General features: G+C 38.6%; 1 protein-coding gene across 1 annotated transcript in view; it reads left to right on the top strand.

The window, feature by feature from the left end:
• CORO2B (coronin 2B) overlaps nt 1–25,064 on the top strand; it is a 159,958-nt gene that overhangs the window by 97,971 nt on the left and 36,923 nt on the right. Inside the window, exons 2-6 of the mRNA XM_053718500.1 lie at nt 6,642–6,842; nt 12,144–12,260; nt 12,426–12,575; nt 18,060–18,224; nt 20,254–20,370. Coding sequence (XP_053574475.1) covers nt 6,642–6,842; nt 12,144–12,260; nt 12,426–12,575; nt 18,060–18,224; nt 20,254–20,370 — 750 coding nt within the window. The remainder of the gene's footprint in view (nt 1–6,641; nt 6,843–12,143; nt 12,261–12,425; nt 12,576–18,059; nt 18,225–20,253; nt 20,371–25,064) is intronic.

Genomic DNA, 25,064 nt, shown 5'->3' with positions numbered 1-25,064 from the left:
AATAAAATAACAAAGCCCCCCAAAATAAAAAATTCCCTACCCTATTCTAAAATACAAATATTACAAGCTCTTTTACCTTACCAGCCCTGAACAGGGCCCTTTGCGGGGCATGCCCCAAGAATTTCAGCTCTTTTGCCTGTAAAAAAAAACATACAATACCCCCCCCCCAACATTACAACCCACCACCCACATACCCCTAATCTAACCCAAACCCCCCTTAAATAAACCTAACACTACCCCCCTGATGATCTTCCTACCTTGTCTTCACCATGCCAGGTTCACCGATCCGTCCTGGCTCCAAGATCTTCATCCAACCCAAGCGGGGGCTAGACATCCACTGAAGAAGTCCAGAAGAGGGTCCAAAGTCTTCCTCCTATCCGGCAAGAAGAGGACATCCGGACCGGCAAACATCTTCTCCAAGCGGCATCTTCTATCTTCTTCCATCCGATGACGACCGGCTCCATCTTGAAGACCTCCAGCGCGGATCCATCCTCTTCTTCCGACGACTAGACGACGAATGACGGTTCCTTTAAGGGACGTCATCCAAGATGGCGTCCCTCGAATTCCGATTGGCTGATAGGATTCTATCAGCCAATCGGAATTAAGGTAGGAATTTTCTGATTGGCTGATGGAATCAGCCAATCAGAATATAGTTCAATCCGATTGGCTGATCCAATCAGCCAATCAGATTGAGCTCGCATTCTATTGGCTGTTCCGATCAGCCAATAGAATGCGAGCTCAATCTGATTGGCTGATTGGATCAGCCAATCGGATTGAACTATATTCTGATTGGCTGATTCCATCAGCCAATCAGAAAATTCCTACCTTAATTCCGATTGGCTGATAGAATCCTATCAGCCAATCGGAATTCGAGGGACGCCATCTTGGATGACGTCCCTTAAAGGAACCGTCATTCGTCGTCTAGTCGTCGGAAGAAGAGGATGGATCCGCGCTGGAGGTCTTCAAGATGGAGCCGGTCGTCATCGGATGGAAGAAGATAGAAGATGCCGCTTGGAGAAGATGTTTGCCGGTCCGGATGTCCTCTTCTTGCCGGATAGGAGGAAGACTTTGGACCCTCTTCTGGACTTCTTCAGTGGATGTCTAGCCCCCGCTTGGGTTGGATGAAGATCTTGGAGCCAGGACGGATCGGTGAACCTGGCATGGTGAAGACAAGGTAGGAAGATCATCAGGGGGGTAGTGTTAGGTTTATTTAAGGGGGGTTTGGGTTAGATTAGGGGTATGTGGGTGGTGGGTTGTAATGTTGGGGGGGGGTATTGTATGTTTTTTTTTACAGGCAAAAGAGCTGAAATTCTTGGGGCATGCCCCGCAAAGGGCCCTGTTCAGGGCTGGTAAGGTAAAAGAGCTTGTAATATTTGTATTTTAGAATAGGGTAGGGAATTTTTTATTTTGGGGGGCTTTGTTATTTTATTAGGGGGCTTAGAGTAGGTGTAATTAGTTTAAAATTGTTGTAATATTTTTCTTATGTTTGTAAATATTTTATTATTTTCTGTAACTTAGTTCTTTTTTATTTTTTGTACTTTAGATAGTTTATTTAATTTTATTTATTTGTAGCAATTGTGTTTAATTAATTTATTGATAGTGTAGTGTTAGGTTAATTGTAGGTAATTGTAGGTAGTTTATTTAATTATTTTATTGATAGGGTAGTGTTAGGTTTAATTATATCTTAGGTTAGGATTTATTTTACAGGTAAATTTGTAATTATTTTAACTAGGTAACTATTAAATAGTTCTTAACTATTTAATAGCTATTGTACCTGGTTAAAATAATTACAAAGTTGCCTGTAAAATAAATATTAATCCTAAAATAGCTATAATATAATTATAATTTATATTGTAGCTATATTAGGATGTATTTTACAGGTAAGTATTTAGCTTTAAATAGGAATTATTTATTTAATAAGAGTTAATTTATTTCGTTAGATAAAAATTATATTTAACTTAGGGGGGTGTTAGTGTTAGGGTTAGACTTAGCTTTAGGGGTTAATACATTTATTAGAATAGCGGTGAGCTCCGGTCGGCAGATTAGGGGTTAATAATTGAAGGTAGGTGTCGGCGATGTTAGGGAGGGCAGATTAGGGGTTAATACTATTTATGATAGGGTTAGTGAGGCGGATTAGGGGTTAATAACTTTATTATAGTAGCGCTCAGGTCCGCTCGGCAGATTAGGGGTTAATAATTGTAGGTAGGTGTCGGCGACGTTGTGGGGGGCAGATTAGGGGTTAATAAATATAACATAGGGGTCGGCGATGTTAGGGCAGCAGATTAGGGGTACATAGGGATAACGTAGGTGGCGGCGGTTTACGGAGCGGCAGATTAGGGGTTAAAAGTGTAATGCAGGGGTCAGCGATAGCGGGGGCGGCAGATTAGGGGTTAATAAGTGTAAGGTTAGGGGTGTTTAGACTCGGGGTACATGTTAGGGTGTTAGGTGCAGACTTAGGAGGTGTTTCCCCATAGGAAACAATGGGGCTGCGTTAGGAGCTGAACGCTGCTTTTTTGCAGGTGTTAGGTTTTTTTTCAGCTCAAACAGCCCCATTGTTTCCTATGGGAGAATCGTGCACGAGCACGTTTTTGATGCCGGCCGCGTCCGTAAGCAACTCTGGTATCGAGAGTTGCATTTGCGGTAAAAATGCTCTACGCTCCTTTTTTGGAGCCTAACGCAGCATTTGTTTGAACTCTCGATACCAGAGTTAAATTTATGGTGCGGCCAGAAAAAAACCCGCGGAGCGTTAACAGCCCTTTTACCGCCGAACTCTAAATCTAGGCCTGAGTCTTTTAATCTGCATGGGCCCATGAGTGGCCCCTTTAAACAATGGAGGGGCAATCATTCTCTATATAATTAAGCAGAAAATGTGAGGTTTATCTTTAGTATTATCTGCATACCTGTGAAGCAACAGATTTGATTGTGCATTGTGGCAATACGATTTCTATGTTTCTTCTTTATTTATGTATGTGATTTTTGTACTTCAATATGCTTGTTATCGCACATTCTTAACCTCAATAAAAATTATTTAAAAAAAAAAAAAAATAAGTACAAACTTACATGTGAAATAAAAATAAAACCTAAGCTTACACTAATAAAACCTAACTTTACTAAAAATTAAAAAACTAACATACTAAAAATAAAAAACCTAACATTACTAAAAAAATTTAAACTACTATTACAAAAAAAATAAACACTAAAATTACAAAAAATAAAAAAAAAACTACCATTACAAAAAATAACAAACGAAATTATCCAAAAAAATAAAAAATATTCCTATTCTAATTCCCCATTTAAAAAAAAACACCCCAAAATAAAAAAAAACTAATCTATAATAAACTACCAAGGGCCCTTAAAAGGGCCTTTTGTAGGGCATTGCCCTAAAGTTAACAGCTCTTTTGCAAAAAAATAAAACAAACACCCCCTAACATTACAAACCCCCACCCCCCAAACCCTCAGAATAAAAATAAACCTAATCTACCCATTGCCCTGAAAAGGGCATTTGTATGGGCATTGCCCTTAAAAGGGCATTCAGCTCTTTTTCGGCCCATTAAAAATAAAAATGCCTAATCTAAAAAAAACAAAAAACACCCCAAAAATAAAAAAAAATCCCATTGCAAAAAATAACAAATGAAATTATCCAAAATAATAAAAATTATACCTATTCTAATACCCCGTTTAAAAAAAGTAAAAAATAAAAAAATATATAATAAACTACCAATGGCCCTTTAAATGGCCTTTTGTAGGGCATTGCCCTAAAGTTAACAGCTCTTTTGCAAAAAATTAAAACAAACACCCCCTAACATTACAAACACCCCCCCCAACCCAAAAAATAAAAAAAAACTAACTAAAAAAACCTTATCTACCCATTGCCCTGAAAAGGGCATTTGAATGGGCATTGCCCTTAAAAGGTCATTCAGCTCCTTTACCGCCCTTAAAAGGGCATTCAGCTCTTTTTCGGCCCATTAAAATAAAAAAGCCCTAATCTAAAAAAAAAAACACCCCCAAAAAAAACCTAACACTAAAATCGGTACTCACAGTTGCTGAAGTCCGGCGAAAGATCTTCATCCCAGCGGCGAAGCATCTTCATCAATTGCGGGACCGGCATCATCCTCTTCATTCCTGCGGATGCGGAGCGGTTAATGCGGAGGTCCATCGGTCCGACATGGAGGTCCTCTTCATGCAATCGTTCGCCGCACACTGAGGATTCAATGCAAGGTACCCCTTTTATATTGGGGTACCGTTGTATTCCTATTGGCTGAAAAATTAAAATCAATCAATAGGAATTAGAGCTGCTTAAATCCTATTGACTGATTTGAAAAGCCAATAGGATTTAAGCAGCTCTCATTCCTATTGGCTGATTCAAATATATAAAAGGGGTACCTTGCATTGAATCCTCAGTGTGCGACGGACGATCGCATGAAGAGGATCTCCACGTCGGACCGATGGACCTCCGTCTAGACCTCCGCCTCACATCGACCGCTCCACCTCCACAGGGATGAAGAAGATGCCGGTCCCGCAATGGATAAACATGGAGCCGCCTGGATGAAGATGCTTCGCCACTGGGATGAAGATCGTTCGCCAGAATTCAGCAACTGTGAGTACCGATTTTGGGTTTAGTGTTTTTTTTTTGTTTTTTGGGTTTAGTGTTTTTTTTTTTTAGATTAGGGCTTTTTTAATTTAAATGGGCCAAAAAAGAGCTGAATGCCTTTTTATGGGCAATGCCCATACAAATGCCCTTTTCAGGGCAATGGGTAGATTAGGTTTTGTATTAGTTAGTTTTTTTTTATTTTGTAGGCTTGGCGGGGGTTTGTAATGTTAGTGGGTGTTTGTTTTAACTTCAGGGCAATGCCCTACAAAAGGCCCTTTTAAGGGCTATTGGTAGTTTATTATCGATTAGGTTTTGTTTTTTTTGGGGTGTTTTTTTTTTTTTTAAAAAACAGAGTATTAGAATAGGAATAATTTTAATTTTTTTGGATAATTTCATTTGTAATTTTTTGTAATGGTAGTTTTTTTTATTTTTTGTAATTGTAGTTTTAATTTTTTAGTAATCTTAGGTTTTTTTATTTTTATTTATGTTAGGTTTTTTATTTTTGGTAATGTTAATTTTTATTAATGTAAGCTTAGGTTTTATTTTTATGTGACAGGTAAATTTGTATTTATTTTATTTAGGTAGTTAGTTAATAATTGTAACTTTAATTTAGGTCTATTTTAATTATGTTAAAGTTAGGGGGTGTTAGGTTTAGGGGTTAATAGTTTAATTTAGGTTGTTGCGATGTGGGGGCCGGCGGTTTAGGGGTTAATAGGTTTAGTTAGTGTTGGCGATGTTTGGGAACGGCGGTTTAGGGATTAATAGGTTTAGTTAGTGTTGTCGATGTTTGGGAACGGCGGTTTAGGGATTAATAGGTTTAGTTAGTGTCAGCGATGTCTGGGAACTGCGGTTTAGGGGTTAATAGGTTTAGTTAGTGTCAGCGATGTCAGGGAACTGCAGTTTAGGGGTTAATAGGTTTAGTTAGTATCGGCGATGTCGGGGAATGGCGGTTTAAGGGTTAATAGCTTTATTTAGTGATTAAGTTGCTGTTGGCGATGTCGGGGAACAGCGGTTTAGGGGTTATTAGCTTTATTTAGTGATTTAATTAGTGTTGGCGATGTCGGGGAACTGCGGTTTAGATTAGAACAATGAAAAATTCTGAATATGAATAATGGATCCGAAAATTCGGAAACTGATTTATTAATTTTCGGAATTTTTCTGGATTTTAGTTATGGTGCCGATTCTGAAATTCGGATGCATTTGAATCGGCTAAAATTCGGCCAAAACGAAACGCACATGTCTAGTTATAGTGTTTGATAAAATAGTTTTGTGAAGGATAAGCCAAGATGTATGCATTAGTGGTTTTATATAAGAGATTGGTTTTGTTTATATTATTAATGTTAAATCATATTTTCCAAAAATATGTAATTTTGGAGCAGTTTAAATCTGTTAGTTACTTAGGACAAATATTCACTACACAACCTAAACATTTAAAATAAATTGTTGCAGTACTTTTGAGTTATTAAGATCTTTAAAATATGGCATTGTGAGACTGATCTATAAAGCTGCAAAGTGTCAAGAAAAGCAGATTAAATCAATTTTGGAGCATGCTCAGTTTAGGAACTTGTACCAGTTCTTGGAATTGAGTCAATCTGGCAATTATATTGAATATGGACTATGCTAGTCAGCTAATTTTATTTCATTATACTCCTTTTTAAATTATGAAGCTATGCTGATCAACTATTTTCCCCATAGTTTGTCAGTTCTGGAAGTTAATCAGCTTTTTCCCAATATAGTAATTGCAAAAAATAGAATGTTATGCTGAAAGTGAATTTGATTTACTATAGTTTATGTCAATGATGATCATTGTTACACTGCTGTATTGACATTTACAAGTTCAAATCACACTCAATATGGTTATTTTTTTTTTTATTTATTAGGGATATATTAGAGCTCATACAAAACAACAAAAACTTAAAAAGAAAGTTAAAGCTCATTTATCAGATGTTTGATTTATATTAAAAAAGTTATGAGTTTGAATACCCTTAACTGCTTGGCTACAATGTTGTTTAAGCCTTGATGGAAATCTTGGATCTTTTTTTCTTTGCAGATGTCATGGCGCCCACAGTATCGCAGTTCCAAGTTCCGCAACGTATATGGGAAGGTGGCAAGCCGGGAGAATTGTTATGATTGTATCCCTATTACCAAGAATGTACATGATAACCACTTCTGTGCCGTTAATTCTAAGTTCCTGGCAATTGTTACTGAAAGTGCAGGAGGGGGGTCCTTTCTTGTAATCCCTCTGCATCAGGTAGGTGGCATGACAAATGTGAAATTGTGATATCAGTTTTCCTAAGAAAAAACTGGATAGTGAGAACTAAATTTAGCATTTGGTTAAATCTCAAATGAAAATACAGAAACAAATTACCAACAAAATAATTCCAATTAGATACACATTAGTTTAATTTACATTTGGGTTTTAGGGCCGGATAATCTAAAGCTCTCCTCTCCGGTGAGATGATCTAAGAAGTCTCGTCAGTACGATGAAGTCCCTTAAAGAATTTTAGAAATGCAAATTTTACATTGTGATATGTTAATCTGACTATACAGGGTTCTGTATGTGAAGGAGAGACTCCTACGTTACAGTATATGGTCTAAAAATATTCCTGAAGATTTTTAGATATTTCTCACCATGGCGGCGAGTTTTTGATTATCAGGCCCTTTGTGATAGATTATTTCTGTTTATCAAACTTTCTTTTTAAGATGTTGCCTCCCCCCCACTATATATAACTAAATATTTTATTTCAGGCATAGGCCCCTATTTAAGAAAGGTCTTGCGGACCTGATACGACACTGCGGATCAGGTCCGCAAGACCTCGCTGAATGCGGAGAGCAATATGCTCTCCATATTCAGCATTGCACCAGCAGCACACAAGAGCTGCTGGTGCAACGCCGCCCCCTGCAGACTCGCGGCCAATCGGCCGCCAGCAGGGGGGTGTCAATCAACCCGATCGTATTCGATCAGGTTGATTTCTGGCGATTCCTGTCCGCCTCTTCAGAGTAGGCGGACAGGGTTATGGAGCAGCGGTCTTTAGACCACAGCTCCATAACTTGTGTTTCTGGCGTGTCTGAAAACTAGCCAGAAACACAGACCCACAAGCTCCCTACGGAGCTTGTTAAATGGGCCCCCTAGCCTTTGATTGAATGTTTGGTGCATTCTTACAACCTTAAAGCTTAATACATGGGGCTAGATTACAAGTGGAGTGCAAAAATGTTAGCACAATGGTACATCGCTCAAGCACAATCTTTTTATTTATCGCTCAAACCATAGCCTAGTGTGTACTCACATCTGCATGCTGGATAGCACAGGCGCGTTAAATCCCTCACATAATAGACGTAGCAGTGAAATTCATGTCAGACTACGATTAACCGCTTAGCAAATGGAAGACACAAAACCTGCTTGAGTAGTGGAGTTCTCAATTTAGTTCTGTGTTATTCTATGTCGATGATACTTTTAAAAGGAAAGTAAACACCTTTAGAGTTTTATATAAAATGTTTAGTTATGCATAATGAAACAACTTTGAAATGTACTTAGAATTCTAAGAACTTGAAATTAATTGCAAAAACAAAGGAAAGATTTTAAAACTTGGCTGATATGTTACTCTTTAGCAACACTAGAGAAATGTATTGTGATAACAAGGTGTTTACTGTCCCCTTAAGAATAAAACACTTCACATATACATTACATACATCAGTGCTAAACAAATGCATTTACAATCAGGCTTAGGCTGTGTCAAGAAACTTTGGTTAATATTTTAAATCATTCACTTGTAATACCAGACTATGCATTATTCTTTGTGCAAAGCTGAGCGCAAGATGATGCACCTTGTGCTATTAATTGCGCTCCGGACCGGTTGTAATCTAGCCTAGTGGTCGACAAATCTGTTTAAAATTTAGGAGCCAGTAAGAATATTTAGGAGCCAGACAGTGGTATTTGTATATATTTATATGGAGAATAACCTAAAAAGTTAGGAGTTTGGGATGAAATTCTAGGAGCCAGTGGCTACCTGGCTCCTGGGTTTGTTGAGCCCTGATCTAGCCTATAGTCTTTAGAGAAACACTAAGCAACTTTTGACCTTGTTGAATGATATACCTTGGGATAAGAATTGTGGGTGGATGACTGTGGATGTGTTGTCCTATTTTTTAATCCATAATTTCTTTGGATTGCAAATGATTAGTTAGTTTATGCAGAGGACATGAAATTACAGAGAATAGTGCAGAAATATATTTTCACACAGTTCATATTAAAACAAAAATTAGTTTGGTAGGAAATTTAGTCTCTGGGTACATGTTATTCTAGTGGGAATTAAAGGGATATGAAACCCATTGTTTTTCTTCTTTCATGATTCAGATAGAGCAGGGCAGAGGTGACCGCGGAACAGGACCGGTGACCGTAGAGCCATCCAGCGTGGAGATCCTCTTTGTACGGTCACTGCCGCACACTGAAGATTGAATGCAAGGTACCCGTTTAAAAATGGGATACCTTGCTTTCCTATTGTCTGACATTTTCAAATTAGCCAATATGATGTGAGCTACTAAAATCCAATTGGCTGTCCTATTGGCCTTGGCCTATTGTTGTGGTGGTTAGCGGATTAGGGGTTAATATATTTTATTAGTTATTGCGGTGGGGAACGGCGGTTGACAGGTAGATATTGTCCATGCGTTAGGTGTTAGTTAATATTTTCAGGGAGTTACAGTGCTCACATATTCAGAGGAAGACTTGCTGCGCCTGCCTATGTGCGACGAGGAGAAAATGGAATAAAATGTCTCCATTTTCGCCGCGTAAGTCCTTTCACTGAATATGTGATACCGACTTGCGACGCGGTTCTATTTTAGTTTATGGGAGAAATATTAGTGGGCAACGGGTGAAATCTATGCCCTGCATATGTGATTGCAATACTCGACTAAAAACTAGTCCTTGTACTGAATATGTGATACCGACTTGCGACGCGGTTCTATGTTAGTTTATGGGAGTAATATTAGTGGGCAACGGGGGAAATATACACGCCGCATATGTGATTGCTAAAACTAAAGACTGGTGATGCCGACTTTTGCGGGCGATGCCGTATATGAAATTGCACCCCTGATCTCTGTATAATATTCGGAGCGCTAATTGCTACAACGAGCTCACTGTAGTAAACCAACCACTTGTAATGGCTGATTATTTGTTGCTCGCCCGTAAACGCTATAAATTAGCGCTCCACTTGTAATCTAGCCCATAATAAGCAAACTCTTTGGGATTTCCTTTTGGTGATCAGCAACAAATGTAATAAAGCAAGTCCCAGAGAGAAAAACTGCTCACCAGCAATCGCCACTGACTTCTCTCTTGCAAAGCTGATCAGTCTGGGGTAGCTTTAATCTTCCATGTCTGATTCAGTCTTGTGCCCATTGCTTCTTGCATTGTGGTTGCACTTAGCATGTGCAAGAATTCACAGTGTATAAGTTTGATGAGTCTGTGACTGGCCAAAGCTATCACATGATACATGGGTGGCAAATTAAAGTAAATGTTGGAAGTCCTCAGAAAAAAATCTACTGCCTATTTAAAATTTATTAGATTTTAATTATGCACTTGTTGATTATGCAATTCTGCTGTATTTAATGATTCTTTGAAGGGCTTCATAAATATATTCCTATGTATTGATATAAGCAGTATGTGTATAACTAGCTGTGATTCTTTTAACCAATTCAATAGCAAAACAGTCATTAAACACCTGCAGGAAACTTGAAAATGCAAAAACACATTGTAAAGTACATTATTTTAACTTGAAATCTATTTGCATTGCTTTTTTACAACCGAGGCTAAAATAAAAAACACAGAAGAAATATCAGATCAGGCCAACAGCAGCACTGTCTGGTTGGATGATGAACACTATGAAATATTCACAACCCAGTGACCCATATAGCCTCCTCATGGCTTGCTGAGTAGAGGGTGTTTACCCTGCCCAGAAATGATAAAATTATAATCTATCTAAAAAACAGGATATAACTCTTTAGACCAGGGTATCAAGCTCAATGTATCTGGGGGCCTATTGAGAAGTGCTCTTCTCCCATGGGGGCTGCTTGAACTAAGTAAGTGCTCAGGATATACTAAGTACTGGAAATTACATTTACCCAAGTAGTAGTGCATGGTGGGATTTGTAGCCCACAGTAGAACCTCCCAACATTTGTGGCTGAGAAAGAGGGACACAGGAGGTTGATAGGAGCCTGTCACCATTTTGTGAGTGGAGACGTGTTGGGCGGGGAGGGATCACGGGTGGTTAGTGGGCAGGATTATGGGTGTTTCTGGGTGGTCTGTAGGTGTGTCAGGGCATTTTGTGGATATTTCTGGGTGTCCCATGGGTGGGGCTAAGGGAAATTCTGTAAAGAGGGACATATGGCTGTTTAAGAAGGACAGAGCTCAGAATCAGGGACTGTCCCTCTCAAACAGGGACAGCTGGGAGTTCTGAAGTTGTGTATAATTATCTTGTGAGTGCCAAGTAAAGGGATAATTTTGGAACTATATAACAATGTAAAAAGTGACATTTTCCAAGCAGTCCACAGTGGGAGTCTACACTAGACACTTGTCTTTATATTTATCTTGTGAGTGCCTATAAAGAGCATCAACTAGTTACACCTCTTAGAACCCTAAATAAAAAACTGACAGCCCAAATGAATGGTTTACCTATTAAACAAGGGAGGGCCAGATGAAACTATCTTGAGGGCCGCATATGGCCCTGGAGCCGATACTTTGAGACTGCTGCTTTAGACAGTCCTTTTTATTTTCCCTCCTAAACTGTTATGTTTAGGAAGTAGAAAAGTGCTAATGAGGGTCTGTTCTAGCTTTTTAATATTTTGAGAAACCTACAGACACCATATGCCCATAGATACTGTGTATTGTGCTTTGTAACATATCTATTGTTTGTAATTGTTTTGTAATTATTTTCTGGAGTTGGTACAGATAGATAGATAGATAGATAGATAGATAGATAGATAGATAGATAGACAGATAGATGAAATAAGTGAAAGCCCAAAAAACTGGAATCTTTTGTCATTAGTTTGACTGCTTGTTAATCTTAGCCTTAGTTGTGTTTAAGCCACTATATGTGAATGTAAGTAAATGTTTCCTATATTTTCAGTTTTACATTCTTTTTTTAAAGCCCCACACAATACTGACTTATTTCCGATATATATTTGCATCCCCAGTATATGTGTTTCTAGATTTACGAGTACAGTATATGTAGATTTCTGGTACTCATCTTTCTAAACAATTTGTTTTTCAGGCCTTAAAGTTAACAGCAACAGCAATACAGGCCCTGATTTGTAATGTAACTTTGCACTTATCTTCTTGCTGTTTCACAGGCTGAGAACACAGTGGGCTGCTGAAGTTTGTAGATAGGCATGTATGGCATTTTTGTACCACAGATAAAGTGGGGTGTCTATTTGTGTTAGGTGGAGGGGCATTTGTGCAGCAGATAGATGGTAGGAGGAGCCTGTGACAGGTATTTGTCTGTCCTCCTCCCCAGGTCTGCATGATGGGGGGATTCACCTATGCAATATTCTGTGCCTTCCCCAGACTGGACGTATTGAGCCTAACCATCCTAAGGTATGCGGGCACCAAGGCACCGTGCTGGACATTAAATGGAACCCATTCATTGAGAATGTAATCGCATCCTGCTCTGAGGACACCTCGGTGAGTCACCCTGCATGTCGTGAATGAGCAAAGAGACATTCTTGGAGATAGGAGACCTTGAGGTGATATAACTTGAGACACAATCTGTCAAAGTGACTCTTCTGTTTTCAGAACAGCTCCTCTCTATGATAATCTACTCATTTGTTTCTCGCTTGTTACTTTTAGGTACGAATATGGGAAATTCCTCTAGGTGGACTCAAGAGGAATATGGCAGAGGCAGTTCTAGAGTTGTATGGGCACAGCCGAAGAGTGGGACTGATAGAGTGGCACCCCACAGCCAATAACATATTGTTCAGTGCTGGCTACGACTATAAGGTAAATACTAGTTTGATGTTTGTAATAATATTTGTATTATTTATATAAGATGTTTCCTCCACCAAAGGGACCAATGTGCTTTAGCTCAAAGGACTCAAGGTTAAACAATTGGCAGAAATTTATATACAATATACCCAGCTTTTTGGAACTTAAAGGGATATATACAAAAAGCACTAAGCAGTGACTTATACTTAATAGAAACCATTGTAATATGTGTTATTCATCATTTTTAAAAGGATTTTATATTTTATTCTTTTTTTTTTTTAACTTAATTTGTTCATTACTTCCTGTCATATCTCCACAAGACAACTGGGGTTTCTACAGGAAGGCTTATCTAGCATTATTTAAAAATCTTCTAGACTAACATGAGATGATTTACTTTTCAGTGAACGGTAGAGAGACAGGAAGTCAGGTTCTGCACATGTTTAGTAGAGGCAGTATGCAACTTAAGGTCTCAACATATAAACACACCTGATAAAGGGGTGGCACCCTGAAACACGTAGTGAATGTGGATTTCAGTGTGGCCAGGCAAGCGTTGCTATTGTTTGTAATATTAACATTTAGTGGCATATCTACAATTTGTTAATTGATTTTATATTTTATTTGTTTTGGTATTATACATATGTTTTTATACATAAAATGTAATGTTGAATCTATATTATATCTTGGTAGTGTTGATTTAAAAGTGCACTTCTAGCCAGAGGCGTAACTAGAAACCACAGGGCCCAGTTCCAAGAATGTAAGGCAGCCGCTACTGCCGTTCGGCTCTTTTCAGAGCCAGATTTATTCTCATAAAAAGAATCTGGCATGAGTGGACGCCTACTTCCGCATTCAGATCCTCTCAAAGGATCCTAATGCACATATCTAATATATATAGGGATACTAAAGTGTGCTCCTTTAGTAAGAACAAATATGTTAAAACAACGTACTTGTTTTCTTGCAAAATGAGCACTTACAAATCCTCTGTGTAGCCTCTGCTCTTCAGAGAAAGAGCTGACCTATTGGCAACTTAGATTGCATTCTTCCACTTCTAAGCATTGGCAAATCCGACTCCCTGACTGTTTATCTACTTTTCACATCATGGTAGATAAGCCATCCTTGTAGGGACCCCACCCTCCTTGTAGGGCTGTGACAGGAAATAATGGACACTGCACAAATTAAAAAAAAGAAGAAATTAAAAGGCAAGATCCTTTTAAAATGATGAATAATACATATTGCAATGATTTCTATTAAAGAGACACACAAGTCAAAATAAACATTTACGATTCAGATAGAACATGCAGTTTTAAGACACAATCAGCTAGATTACGAGTTTTGAGCGCTATAGGGAAATTAACGACCGCCACAAAAGCTGCGGTATTTTACCTCCCTATAGCGCTGCTATTACAGGTTTTGTAAACCCCGGCTTGTGCGGGCGATATGGTGGCGTTGAGCTCAATACCTCACCCAAATACAAACAGTGTTTTGACGTGGACGTGCTCGTGCACGATTTCCCCATAGACATCAATGGGGAGAGTCGGCTAAAAAAACGCCTAACACCTGCAATTGAGGAAAAAAAAGCTCCGTAACGCAGCCCCATTGATGTCTATGGGGAAAGAAAAAGTTATGTTTAAACCTAACACCCTAACATAAAAACCACATCTAAACACCCCTAATCTGCTGCCCCAGACAATGCCGCCACCTACATAATGTTATTAACCCTTAATCTGCTGCCCCTAACATCGCCGCCACCTAAATACACTTATTAACCCCTAAACCTCTGGCCTCCCACATCACGAACACTACATAAATATATTAACCCCTAAACCTAGCCCTAACGTAACCCCGAACCTAACCTTAACCCTAACACACCCTAACTTAAATATAATTAAAATAAATCTAAATAAAACTTACAATTATTACCTAAATAACCTATTTAAAACTAAATGCATACTTAACTGTGAAATAAAACCTAAGCTAGCTACAATATAACTAATAGTTATATTGTAGCTAGCTTAGGTTTTATTTTTATTTCACAGGTAAATTTGTATTTATTTTAACTAGGTAGACTAGTTAGTAAATAGCTATTAACTATTTACTAACTACCTATTTAAATCTTGCACGATTTCCCCGTTAGACATCAATGGGGAGAGTCGGCTAAAAAAAAGCCTAACACCTGCGATCGTGGAAACAAAAGCTCCGTAACGCAGCCCCATTGATGTCTATGGGGAAAGAAAAAGTTATGTTTAAACCTAACACCCTAACATAAAAACCACGTCTAAACACCCCTAATCTGCTGCCCCCGACATCGCCGCCACCTACATAATGTTATTAACCCCTAATCTATACATAATTATTTGTGAAATGAAACCTAAGCTAGCTACAATATAACTAATAGTTATATTGTAGCTAGCTTAGGTTTTATTTTTATTTCACAGGTAAGTTTGTATTTATTTTAACTAGGTAGACTAGTTAGTAAATAGTTATTAACCTAGTTAAAATAAATGCAAAGTTACCTGTAAAATAAAACCTAACCTGCCTTACACTAAAAACTAACGTTACAATAAAAAAAATAAAAAAATAATCAGATACAATTATCTAAATTACAAAAAAAAAAAAAAACACTAAATTGCACAAAATAAAAAACAAAATGATCTGGCACGGAGCATCCTCTTCTTACAATAGTCGCTGTAGAATTAAGTTTTCCCTTTAAGTGACGTCATCCAAAATGGCATCCCTTAAATTACGATTGGCTGATAGAATTCTATCAGCCAATAGGAATTAAAGGGGGAAAAATTAAAGTTTCATCCTATTAGCTGATCCAATCAGCCAATAGAATTGAGCTCGCATTCTATTGGCTATTCCAGAAGAGCATGCTCCGCGCCGGATGTCTTGAAGATGGACCCCCTCCGCGCCGGATGGATGAAGATAGAAGATGCCGTCTTGATGAAAACTTCTGCCCGCTTGGATGAAGACTTCTGCCCGCTTGGATGAAGACTTCTGCCACCTGGATGAGAAAACTGTAAATGGATCGTCGGGGGTTAGTGTTTTTTTAAGGGTTTATTTGGTGGGTTTTATTTTTAGCTTAGGGTTTGGGCACTGTAAAAGAGCTAAATACCCTTTTAAAGTGCAATGCCCATCCAAATGCCCTTTTCAGGGCAATGGTTAGCTTAGGTTTATTTAAATAGAATTTTATTTGGGGGTTTGGTTGTGTGGGTGGTGGGTTTTACTGTTGGGAGTTGTTTGTATTTTTTTTTACAGGTAAAAGAGCTGATTTCTTTGGGGCAATGCCCCACAAAAGGTCCTTTTAAGGGCTATTGGCAGTTTAGTGTAGGCTAGTTTTTTTTATTTTCGGGGGGCTTTTTTATTTTGATAGGGCTATTAGATTAGGAGTAATTCATTTTTATTTTTGATCATTTCGTTTTTTATTTTGTGTAATTTAGTGTTTATTTTTTTTTGTAATTTAGATAACTGTATTTGATTAAGTTTTATTTAGATTTATTTAAATTATATTAAGTTAGGGTTAGGTTCAGGGTTACGTTAGGGTTAGGTTTAGGGGTTAATATATTTATGTAGTGTTAGTGATGTGGGAGGCCAGAGGTTTAGGGGTTAATAAGTGTATTAAGGTGGCGGCGATGTTAGGGGCAGCAGATTAGGGGTTTAATAACATTATGTAGGTGGCGGCAATGTTAGGGGCAGCAGATTAGGGGTTAATAACATTATGTAGGTGGCGGCGATGTCGGGGCAGCAGATTAGGGGTGTTTAGACGTGGCTTTTATGTTAGGGTGTTAGGTTTAAACATGGCTTTTTCTTTCACCATAGACATCAATGGGGCTGCGTTACGGAGCTTTTGTTTCCGCGATCGCAGGGTCCCCATTGATGTCTAACGGGGAAATCGTGCACAATTTAACTAGGTAGTTAGTAAATAGTTAATAACTATTTACTAACTAGCCTACCTAGTTAAAATAAATACAAACTTACCTGTGAAATAAAAATAAAACCTAAGCTATCTACAATATAACTATTAGTTATAGTGTAGCTAGCTTAGGTTTTATTTCACAAGTATGTATTTAGTGTTAAATAGGTTATTTAGGTAATAATTGTAAGTTTTATTTAGATTTATTTTAATTATATTTAAGTTAGGGGGTGTTAGGGTTAGGGTTACGTTAGGGTTAGGTTTAGGGGTTAATATATTTATGTAGTGATGCGGGAGGGTGGCGGTTTAGGGGTTAATAGGTTTATTATAGTGGCGACGATGTCGGGGAGCGGCGGAATAGGGGTTAATAATTTTTAATAGTGGCGGCGATGTCCAGAGCGGCAGATTAGGGGTTAATAAATTTATTATAGTGTTTGCGATGCAGGAGGGCCTTGGTTTAGGGTTATAGGTAGTTTATGGGTGTTAGTGTACTTTTTAACACTTTAGTTTACTCATAACTACAGACTTTAGATGGCGGTACGAATCTTGTGGTTACAGATTGTACCGCTCACTTTTTGGCCTCCCAGGCAAACTCGTAATACCAGCGCTATGGAAGTCCCATTGAAAAAATACTTTTTTTTTTAAAAAAAAAATGCGGTACTGGCGTTGCGTGACGGCAAAAAAGGTGTGCGGTACACCTATACCTGTAAGACTTCTAATAGCAACGTTAGGGATAAAGCAGCGTTATGAAGCATAACAATGCTTTTTCACTCATAACGCCAAACTTGTAATCTAGCTGTTTCTGATTTACTTCCATTATCAGATTTTGCACAGTCTTTTTATGTTCACATTTTCTGGGGAACAAGATCCTAGTGAGCATGTGCACAAACTCACAGGGTATTCGTATACTAGTCTGTGATTGGCTGATGTCTGTCACATGATACAGGGGGCCCCCATATGGGAGGAAAAATAAATTTGTCAGAAAAAAATCTACTGCTTATTTGAAACTCAGAGTAAGTGCTATTGCATTTCCTTGGTATTATGTACTTGTTAATGATGTAATTCTAGTGCAGTGAGTGGTCCTTTAAGTAAAAGATACTGCTTAGTGCTTTTTTATTATAACAATGAAACAGACTGTTTAATATCCCTGTAACTTATCAACATATATGCTCACTTATCTAGCTGTAGGAAGGGGCTACACTGAGAATTTATAAGTGTTCATTTTGCAAGAAAACAAGTAAGTTGTTTCCTGCCTTTAACACAATCTGTTTTTTAACATATATTTTTTTACTAAACTTGAAATCTACTGTAGCCAGCTGATTGAGTAAATAAGCCAGCAGGCTAAAGATTATGTTAACATTTCTTGCAGGTTCAGCAGGTGGATTTTCAGTCATGCTTGTTGTATAATAACAATGTGAATAGGACCTCTTTTTTATTGTACATATAAATATAAATATACATAGTAAATATACAATTATAATGAGAAAATAAATGATATTATACTGTATTATTACATTTTATAGGCCTATATACCAATTGCTTCTGTAATATATATAACACACCTTGAAAGTTCCTCGCTGTCTTCACAGATCCTTATTTGGAATCTAGAAGTGGGAGAGGCAGTAAAGATGATTGACTGTCACACTGATGTCATTCTCTGTATGTCCTTTAACACCGATGGGAGTCTGTTGGCCACCACTTGTAAGGACAAGAAATTACGTGTACTGGAACCTCGCTCAGGGAAAGTGCTCCAGGTGATGGACACAGAACACACAATTATACAAATAAAGCTCAGATGCCTAGATACTGTTCATGGAGAAAAACCAAAACTCTAGGGTTTTTAAATAACAGTTCTCCCCATGCATTCAAAAGTGTCATTTTGCCTACTTCCTGTCTACACTGCCAACTGCTTAGCAAATGTGCAATACTTTAGTGGTCATCTTGTATTGTTTAAGGGAAAAGTATGCTCTGAATCGTTCACTTTTATATAAAGAGACTACATGGAGGCAAAACAGCCAGGTTATGGGCAGCTGCCCCTTTCCTTACGAAGGGATGTTAATAAAAAAGGCTTCACCCCCATTAAAGGGACAGTGTATTCTGGAAAATAGCTGCTAAAATGTAATTGTATTCAAAAAAGCTGCAGGAACACCATTTCAAATGGGCTGGGCTCTCTCCCACACACCCACTGAGAGGGTGATTTCTGCTGCTGTCTCTTGTCGGGTACCGTAAAAAGTTTTCTCTTGTGCACTAACCTGATGCGTGCAGAAAGCCGAAGTTAGAATATCACGACTTCATTAACATATTCCCCTATAGAAGTCAATGGAGAGTGAAAAGTGGAAAAAAAAAAAACTAAAACCCTACTCGCATGCAAATCCGATCAAATTTTCTCAAGTGTGCTAACCCAACATGAAAATATGAATATTTCACATTCCAATGTTCTTCACATAGAAGTATATGTTTTATTTATTCTTAAATAAATATTTCTATATATATCTTAATGTTATATATATATATATATATAGATAGACAGATATGTAGTAATATATATTTAAAAATACTTAGAATATATTCCCAGATTTGAAGAAGATTGGAATGTGAAATATTTGCAGTAAATACATAGTTAAAACCTTTATTAAATATTAATATATCACATAAATATGAATTTTCATGTTTTCAGCTACTTGACTGCAAAGGGCTCCAATGCCCTTATTTATATGTCTATGGGGTCAGTTTATCTAAAGACCGCTGCTCCATAAGCTGTCCGCCTGCTCTGAGGCGGCGGACAGAAATCGAGCCAATCGAATACGATCGGGTTGATTGACACCCTCTGCTAGCGGCTGATTGGCCAGGAATTTGCAAGGGGCGGAATTGCACCAGCAGTTCACAAGAACTGCTGGTGCAATGATAAATGCAGACAGCGTATGCTGTCTGCATTTATCGTTGTGCAGCGGACATGATACGCTACATTGTATCATGTCCGCTTAGGCGCTCGCACATTAATAAATTGACCCCTATATGTGTGTTCATATGTATTTATGTGTCTATATGTGTATATATGTCTATTAATACATATATATACATATAGATACATAAATAATATCTACACACAAATAAACATGAGCGATCGCATTTACTTTCAACTAGTAATACGTGCATAAACCCGATGCGCGCAAACACCCGTGATAAACCCCTTATTGTTTGCATGCAACAGTTAATGCACCATGTGCAATCTAGCCCTAAATGGTAGAAACGTTTACATTACAATGTCCCTTAATAGCCGCAAATATTAGCAAGTCTGCTATCATATTGTATTCCCCTTACATTAAATATTCATTCATCCTCCCTATGGTAATTATTTTGTTGTTTAGCAAAGACTGAAGATATATATAATGCTGAATGGCTGATAGGGACGACTTGTGCCCACATAGTTTAGTTCCCTTTTAGTTTACTGAACCTTAAAAAAAGTATTTGCTTTGCAAAGTGGGTAACTGTCCAATTAAGGATTGAGGGGGTGTTAAAGTATTGAATGGGAGTACATAGCAGCTGCCTGCACCTCCTAGAACCACCACACTCCGACACATACCTTGCAAGTATTCTTTATTTGGGCAAAAATACAAAGATAACTCTTTATTACATAGCTGTGCTCAATTTTCAATTTGCAATGTATCTACTTTTTTGTAAACAAACTTAAATTATACAAAATATATAAATTCTGCTATGACAATGCAACCACCTTCTTCCAATAGACCATATTATAATGGTGTCCTCTTGCCCATCTAATAGGAAGCCAGCTGTAAGAATCACAAGGTGACTCGAGTCGTATTTCTTGGGGACATGAAGCGACTACTCACTACAGGTGTCTCCAGGTGGAACACCAGGCAGATAGCATTATGGGATCAGGTAAGACATAGTAGCACCTGCCTTTAAAAAATAATGTATATTTAATGATATAGGATAGTACCAAACAAGCATAAGTGGTGCCAGCATCATATTATTATTATTTTATTATTATACTTTATTTTTGAAGCGCCAACATATTCTGCAGCGCTGTCCATGGATACAATTCATTTAAAGGGACAGTCTACACCAGAATTGTTATTGTTTTAAAAGATAGATAATCCCTTTATTACCCATTCCCCAGTTTTGCATAACCAACACAGTTATAATAATATACTTTTAACCTCTGTGATTATCTTGTTTCTAAGCCTCTGCAAACTGCCCCTTTATTTCAGTTCTTTTGACAGACTTGCAGTCTAGCCAATCAGTGCCTGCTCCCAGATAACTTCACGTGCACGAGCACAGTGTTATCTATATGAAATACGTGAACTAACACCCTCTAGTGGTGAAAAACTGTTAAAATGCATTCTGAAAAGAGGTGGCCTTCAAGGTCTAAGAAATTAGCATATGAACCTCCTAGGTTAAGCTTTCAACTAAGAATACCAAGAGAACAAAGCAAAATTGGTGATAAAAGTAAATGGGAAAATTGTTTAAAATTACATGCCCTATCTGAATCATGAAAGTTTATTTTGGCCTAGACTGTCCCTTTAAATAAAACAATAAGAAACTGCCTAGCTGAGAAGACGTCTCCATTAAGAGCTCCATTACTATATTGCTAAAAAAACTACTAATTATCATCCAAGTAATCATCAAACTGACCCCATAACCCCAAAGAACTACAGAAAAATCAGTGGGGTAAATAATTTAGGGGAAAATCCAACTTTGCAACTCGCAACTGAGGGAAGAATTTGCAGAGCATTGCTAAAACTCTGAAGCCAATTCACACAGATCGGATCCCACAGCCTCACGGTAACACCAGGGATCCTGTGGACAACGCCTGTGCTGCTTTCCGGAGGGTCGGGGCTCCGCTCCGGAATAGCACACAGGCACCAAGCAACGACCGGGACGAAGAGAGGACCCGCTCAGACCCTGCGCTAGTGCAAGCGCCAATTAAGGTACCAAACACCCTGACACAGCACCGCAAGTTGAGACTTGAGACTCCCCCAGACCTGCCAAAAAAACTTTCACACAAAAAGACTTACGCTAAACCTGCAGGTGGGCTGGCTGGAGCATCTGAGATTGCCCGGGGCTTCCTCCTTTTTCTTGGCGCGAAGATCCGCCATTTTTAGGCTCTGTCATACAGACGCTACAAACCCCTCCTCGCGGCCTGTCTGGAGACCGCAACTCCTATAGATACAGAGGACTGGGTGGTGGGCAAGTGAACCTCTTCTTAGTCTATCCACTGCCGCCAAGTACTTTAAGGAGTGATTGTTGGGCTCCTGCCCATGCAATTAATTTAGTCCGTGCAGACTGGGAAGGAGGGGGGAACACAGGATAAGTGCAGCACCATATTAAGACTGTAAGGCTCTCTCTCCCCACCATTTCCTGCTGGACGGAGTGCCAGCAGGTCATATCCTTTTTCCCTTGCCCGACTTTGTCTAGTGCAGACACTCTCCCCAGGGTAGGAGAGGGCCTATCAAACTCGCACTTATTATCCTGGATATTGTATGTGAGGCCTCAATAAACATAACAAAGTATGCAATGATTTAGACACTTAAACAATATTGCCTGTGCAGTCTGACAGGGAAGCCACAATATAGCTCACGCTTCACCACTATTTTCACAACAGTACACAGTTTCTCTGGCTTATGCTGTTTTTCATGACAAACATGCCTATATGCTTCATAAGAGGAGACAGACAGCATACAGAAGATCAATGAACATTTTAATTGAGTGAAGTGAATTATAGTGTGAGTGAAGGGGATGAGAGATATCTGACAACCTAATAGAGGTCTCAATAGCAAGAAAAGCTTCTTGGATACAGACACTAAAGTACTGGCACAAGATCAGGATAACACAATTAAACTACCACTACAATTACCATGGCTACGAGAAAGGGCTCTAAAGGAGATAAGGGGATGAAATCCTTACCAGTAGACGCTTTCTTTAAATCATCTAGAACTCCTAAATCTCAAGATCACAACATGGCGGACACTGAGGAGGATATGGAATCTGAGAATGAAGAAAATGCTGAGGATCTCACTCCTGTAACTAAAGCTGACCTACGAGTCCTGGTATCTAAACAAGATATAACCTCTAACTTTGAAAAACTGTGGGGGAAAATTGACAGCTTTCAAACTACAGTTACTAACAGCCTCACAGAAATTAAAACTGAGATCCTGGAACTGGGGAACAGAGTAGACTCATTAGAATCGGCTACAGATGAAATGGGAGAAGAAGTGGCGACAGTCTCCAAATCCCTTGCCTTTCAATCCCAAACCATCTCCGAATTAGAAGAAAAAATAGAAGATATGGAGAATAGAAGCCGACGCTCTAATATTAGGCTTAAGGGAATTCCTGAGACTGTAGGAGCAGAGGACCTTCACAACTATCTCCAACAGCTATTTCACGCTATTCTTGGAAGTCCAACAGATGCTGAATATCCAATTGAAAGAGCTCATAGGGCCCTAAGGGCTAAACCCAAGCCAGACCAACCACCGAGAGATGTCATCATCAAGCTCCTTAGATTTCCTGACAGAGAAAAAATCTTAATAGCCGCCAGACAGAATCCCACATTCAAGTTCCAGGGCAACATAATCCAATTTTTTCAAGACCTCTGTGTCAAAACACTACAAAGAAGATTTGCTATGAGACCTCTAACTCTCCTTCTAAGAAAGAACAATATACAATACCGTTGGGGTTTTCCCTTTGCTCTCCAGGTGAGCCGCAATGGCAAAATAACTACTATTAAAACCATTGAGGAGATTCCGGAGTTCTGCAAATTTCTAGATCTTGAACCACCTGAGATTACAGCTACAGAAACAACGCACCCCTCCTCTGCACCATCTTCATCCAGAGGGAAGCCCCAAAGAGAAAAATGGAGGACAGTGACTAAGAAAAAACCCAAGACCTGAGCTATATTTTCTACAGACCCAAATTCAGGAGTATCTACTCCCGGAGGACACTAACGATGACCGTGAGGTCACACAGGTACCAGACCTAAGGGTCTGACTTATGTACTTCACTCACATGAAACTGTGTTAAGCAAGCCCCTCCTGTTGAGGCTGCGCAGCGCAATTACTATGTGTTAGTTTTTGATATATGTGTATTCAAAAGTTTAATCAATATCAACTGTTATTGTTATTGTTTTGTTATATGTTTTTACCATCTAAATGCATGAAACATTGTACGACTAGCATAAGTTTACCAAGGGAAGACCTATTACAGAAAGGTTGGGCCCTAGAAAGGCAGTTAGGTTCACTGGCCCAGAGAAAATTGAGCACCTCATCTATGCCCGTAGGAACCAGTGGTTGGTTATTGTCTCAGAGTAGAAATAGTATACAGAATTATCTTACCCAGTGGAATGTCTTTACCTAGGATAGTCTTGATCTCGCACAATGCGAGAGGATTAAACACAGATATTAAGAGAAGGACAGCTATGTCAAATTACAGAAGGCTGAAGGCTAATATTATCTATCTTCAGGAGACTCATTTTTTAAAAGATACTATTCCCAAATATTGGGCAAGAGATTAACCAACGCAGTTTCACTCTGTGTTAGACTCAAAAAAAAGAGGTGTCTCTATCTTAATACACTCCACATTGCCATTTATCCACAAAGAGACCATATCAGACAAAGAGGGCAGATACCTATTGGTGTTTGGACAAATTGGGACCGCTGAGATTCTCCTATGTAATATATATGCCCCCAATGAACAACAAGATAAGTTTTTTAACACCCTTTCCAATATGTTAACAGGTTGGTCTAGAATGAGAATAATATTAGCAGGGGATTTTAACATCGACCTCCAGGCGCTGACTAAACAAACACTCACTCAACAGTCTAGGAAGAAACAAAGGCAAAGAGTAATGGCTAGAAACATTTGGGAGGTATTAGGCCAACACACACTACAAGATACCTGGAAACACCTAAACGGGGGGGATGGGAGTACCACTTATTATTCATCGGCCCATGATAGCTACTCAAAGATAGACTATGTGTTCACTAGCCAGATTCTGCAGCCAGTAGTACACTCTATAGACATCCACCCATGTGTGTGGTCTGACCATTCCTTGACACTGCTCACCTTAGGTGATCTTTCAGACCCAAAAAGAGCAAAGACATGGACATATGACTCATTTTGTACCAAAGACCCACTTGTCAAAGACAGAATCTTAAATAACTTAAAAGAATATTGGCAGATCAATGTAAACTCTACGGAAGACCCTATTACACCCTGGGCAGCACACAAGGCAGTAGTAAGAGGAATACTAATAAAAGAGAAAGCACTATATAAAAAGAAGAAAGAGGCTCTTATTACACACTTAAATACTGAAATTACTTCTCTTGAAAAGTTACACAAGTTGAATGGTTCTAAGGCCATATTAACTGAGTTGATTGGCAAGAGACAAACTCTACAATCCATACTAAATGAACAATCTGTAAAAGCTGCACACAGATTGAAAGCAAACTACTTTGTCTTTGCCAATAAGCCTGACAAATACTTGGCAAAGAAGATCAGAGATGAATGCCAATCTCTCGCTATACCAAACATTCAAACACCAACTGGTCGCATAACCACACACCCTCAGGAAATTG

Source organism: Bombina bombina, chromosome 6 (genome assembly GCF_027579735.1).
Source record: "Bombina bombina isolate aBomBom1 chromosome 6, aBomBom1.pri, whole genome shotgun sequence".
NCBI lineage: Eukaryota > Metazoa > Chordata > Amphibia > Anura > Bombinatoridae > Bombina > Bombina bombina.
The sequence above is the reverse complement of the archived record's forward strand: the minus strand, read 5'-3'. Positions and strand labels throughout refer to the sequence as shown.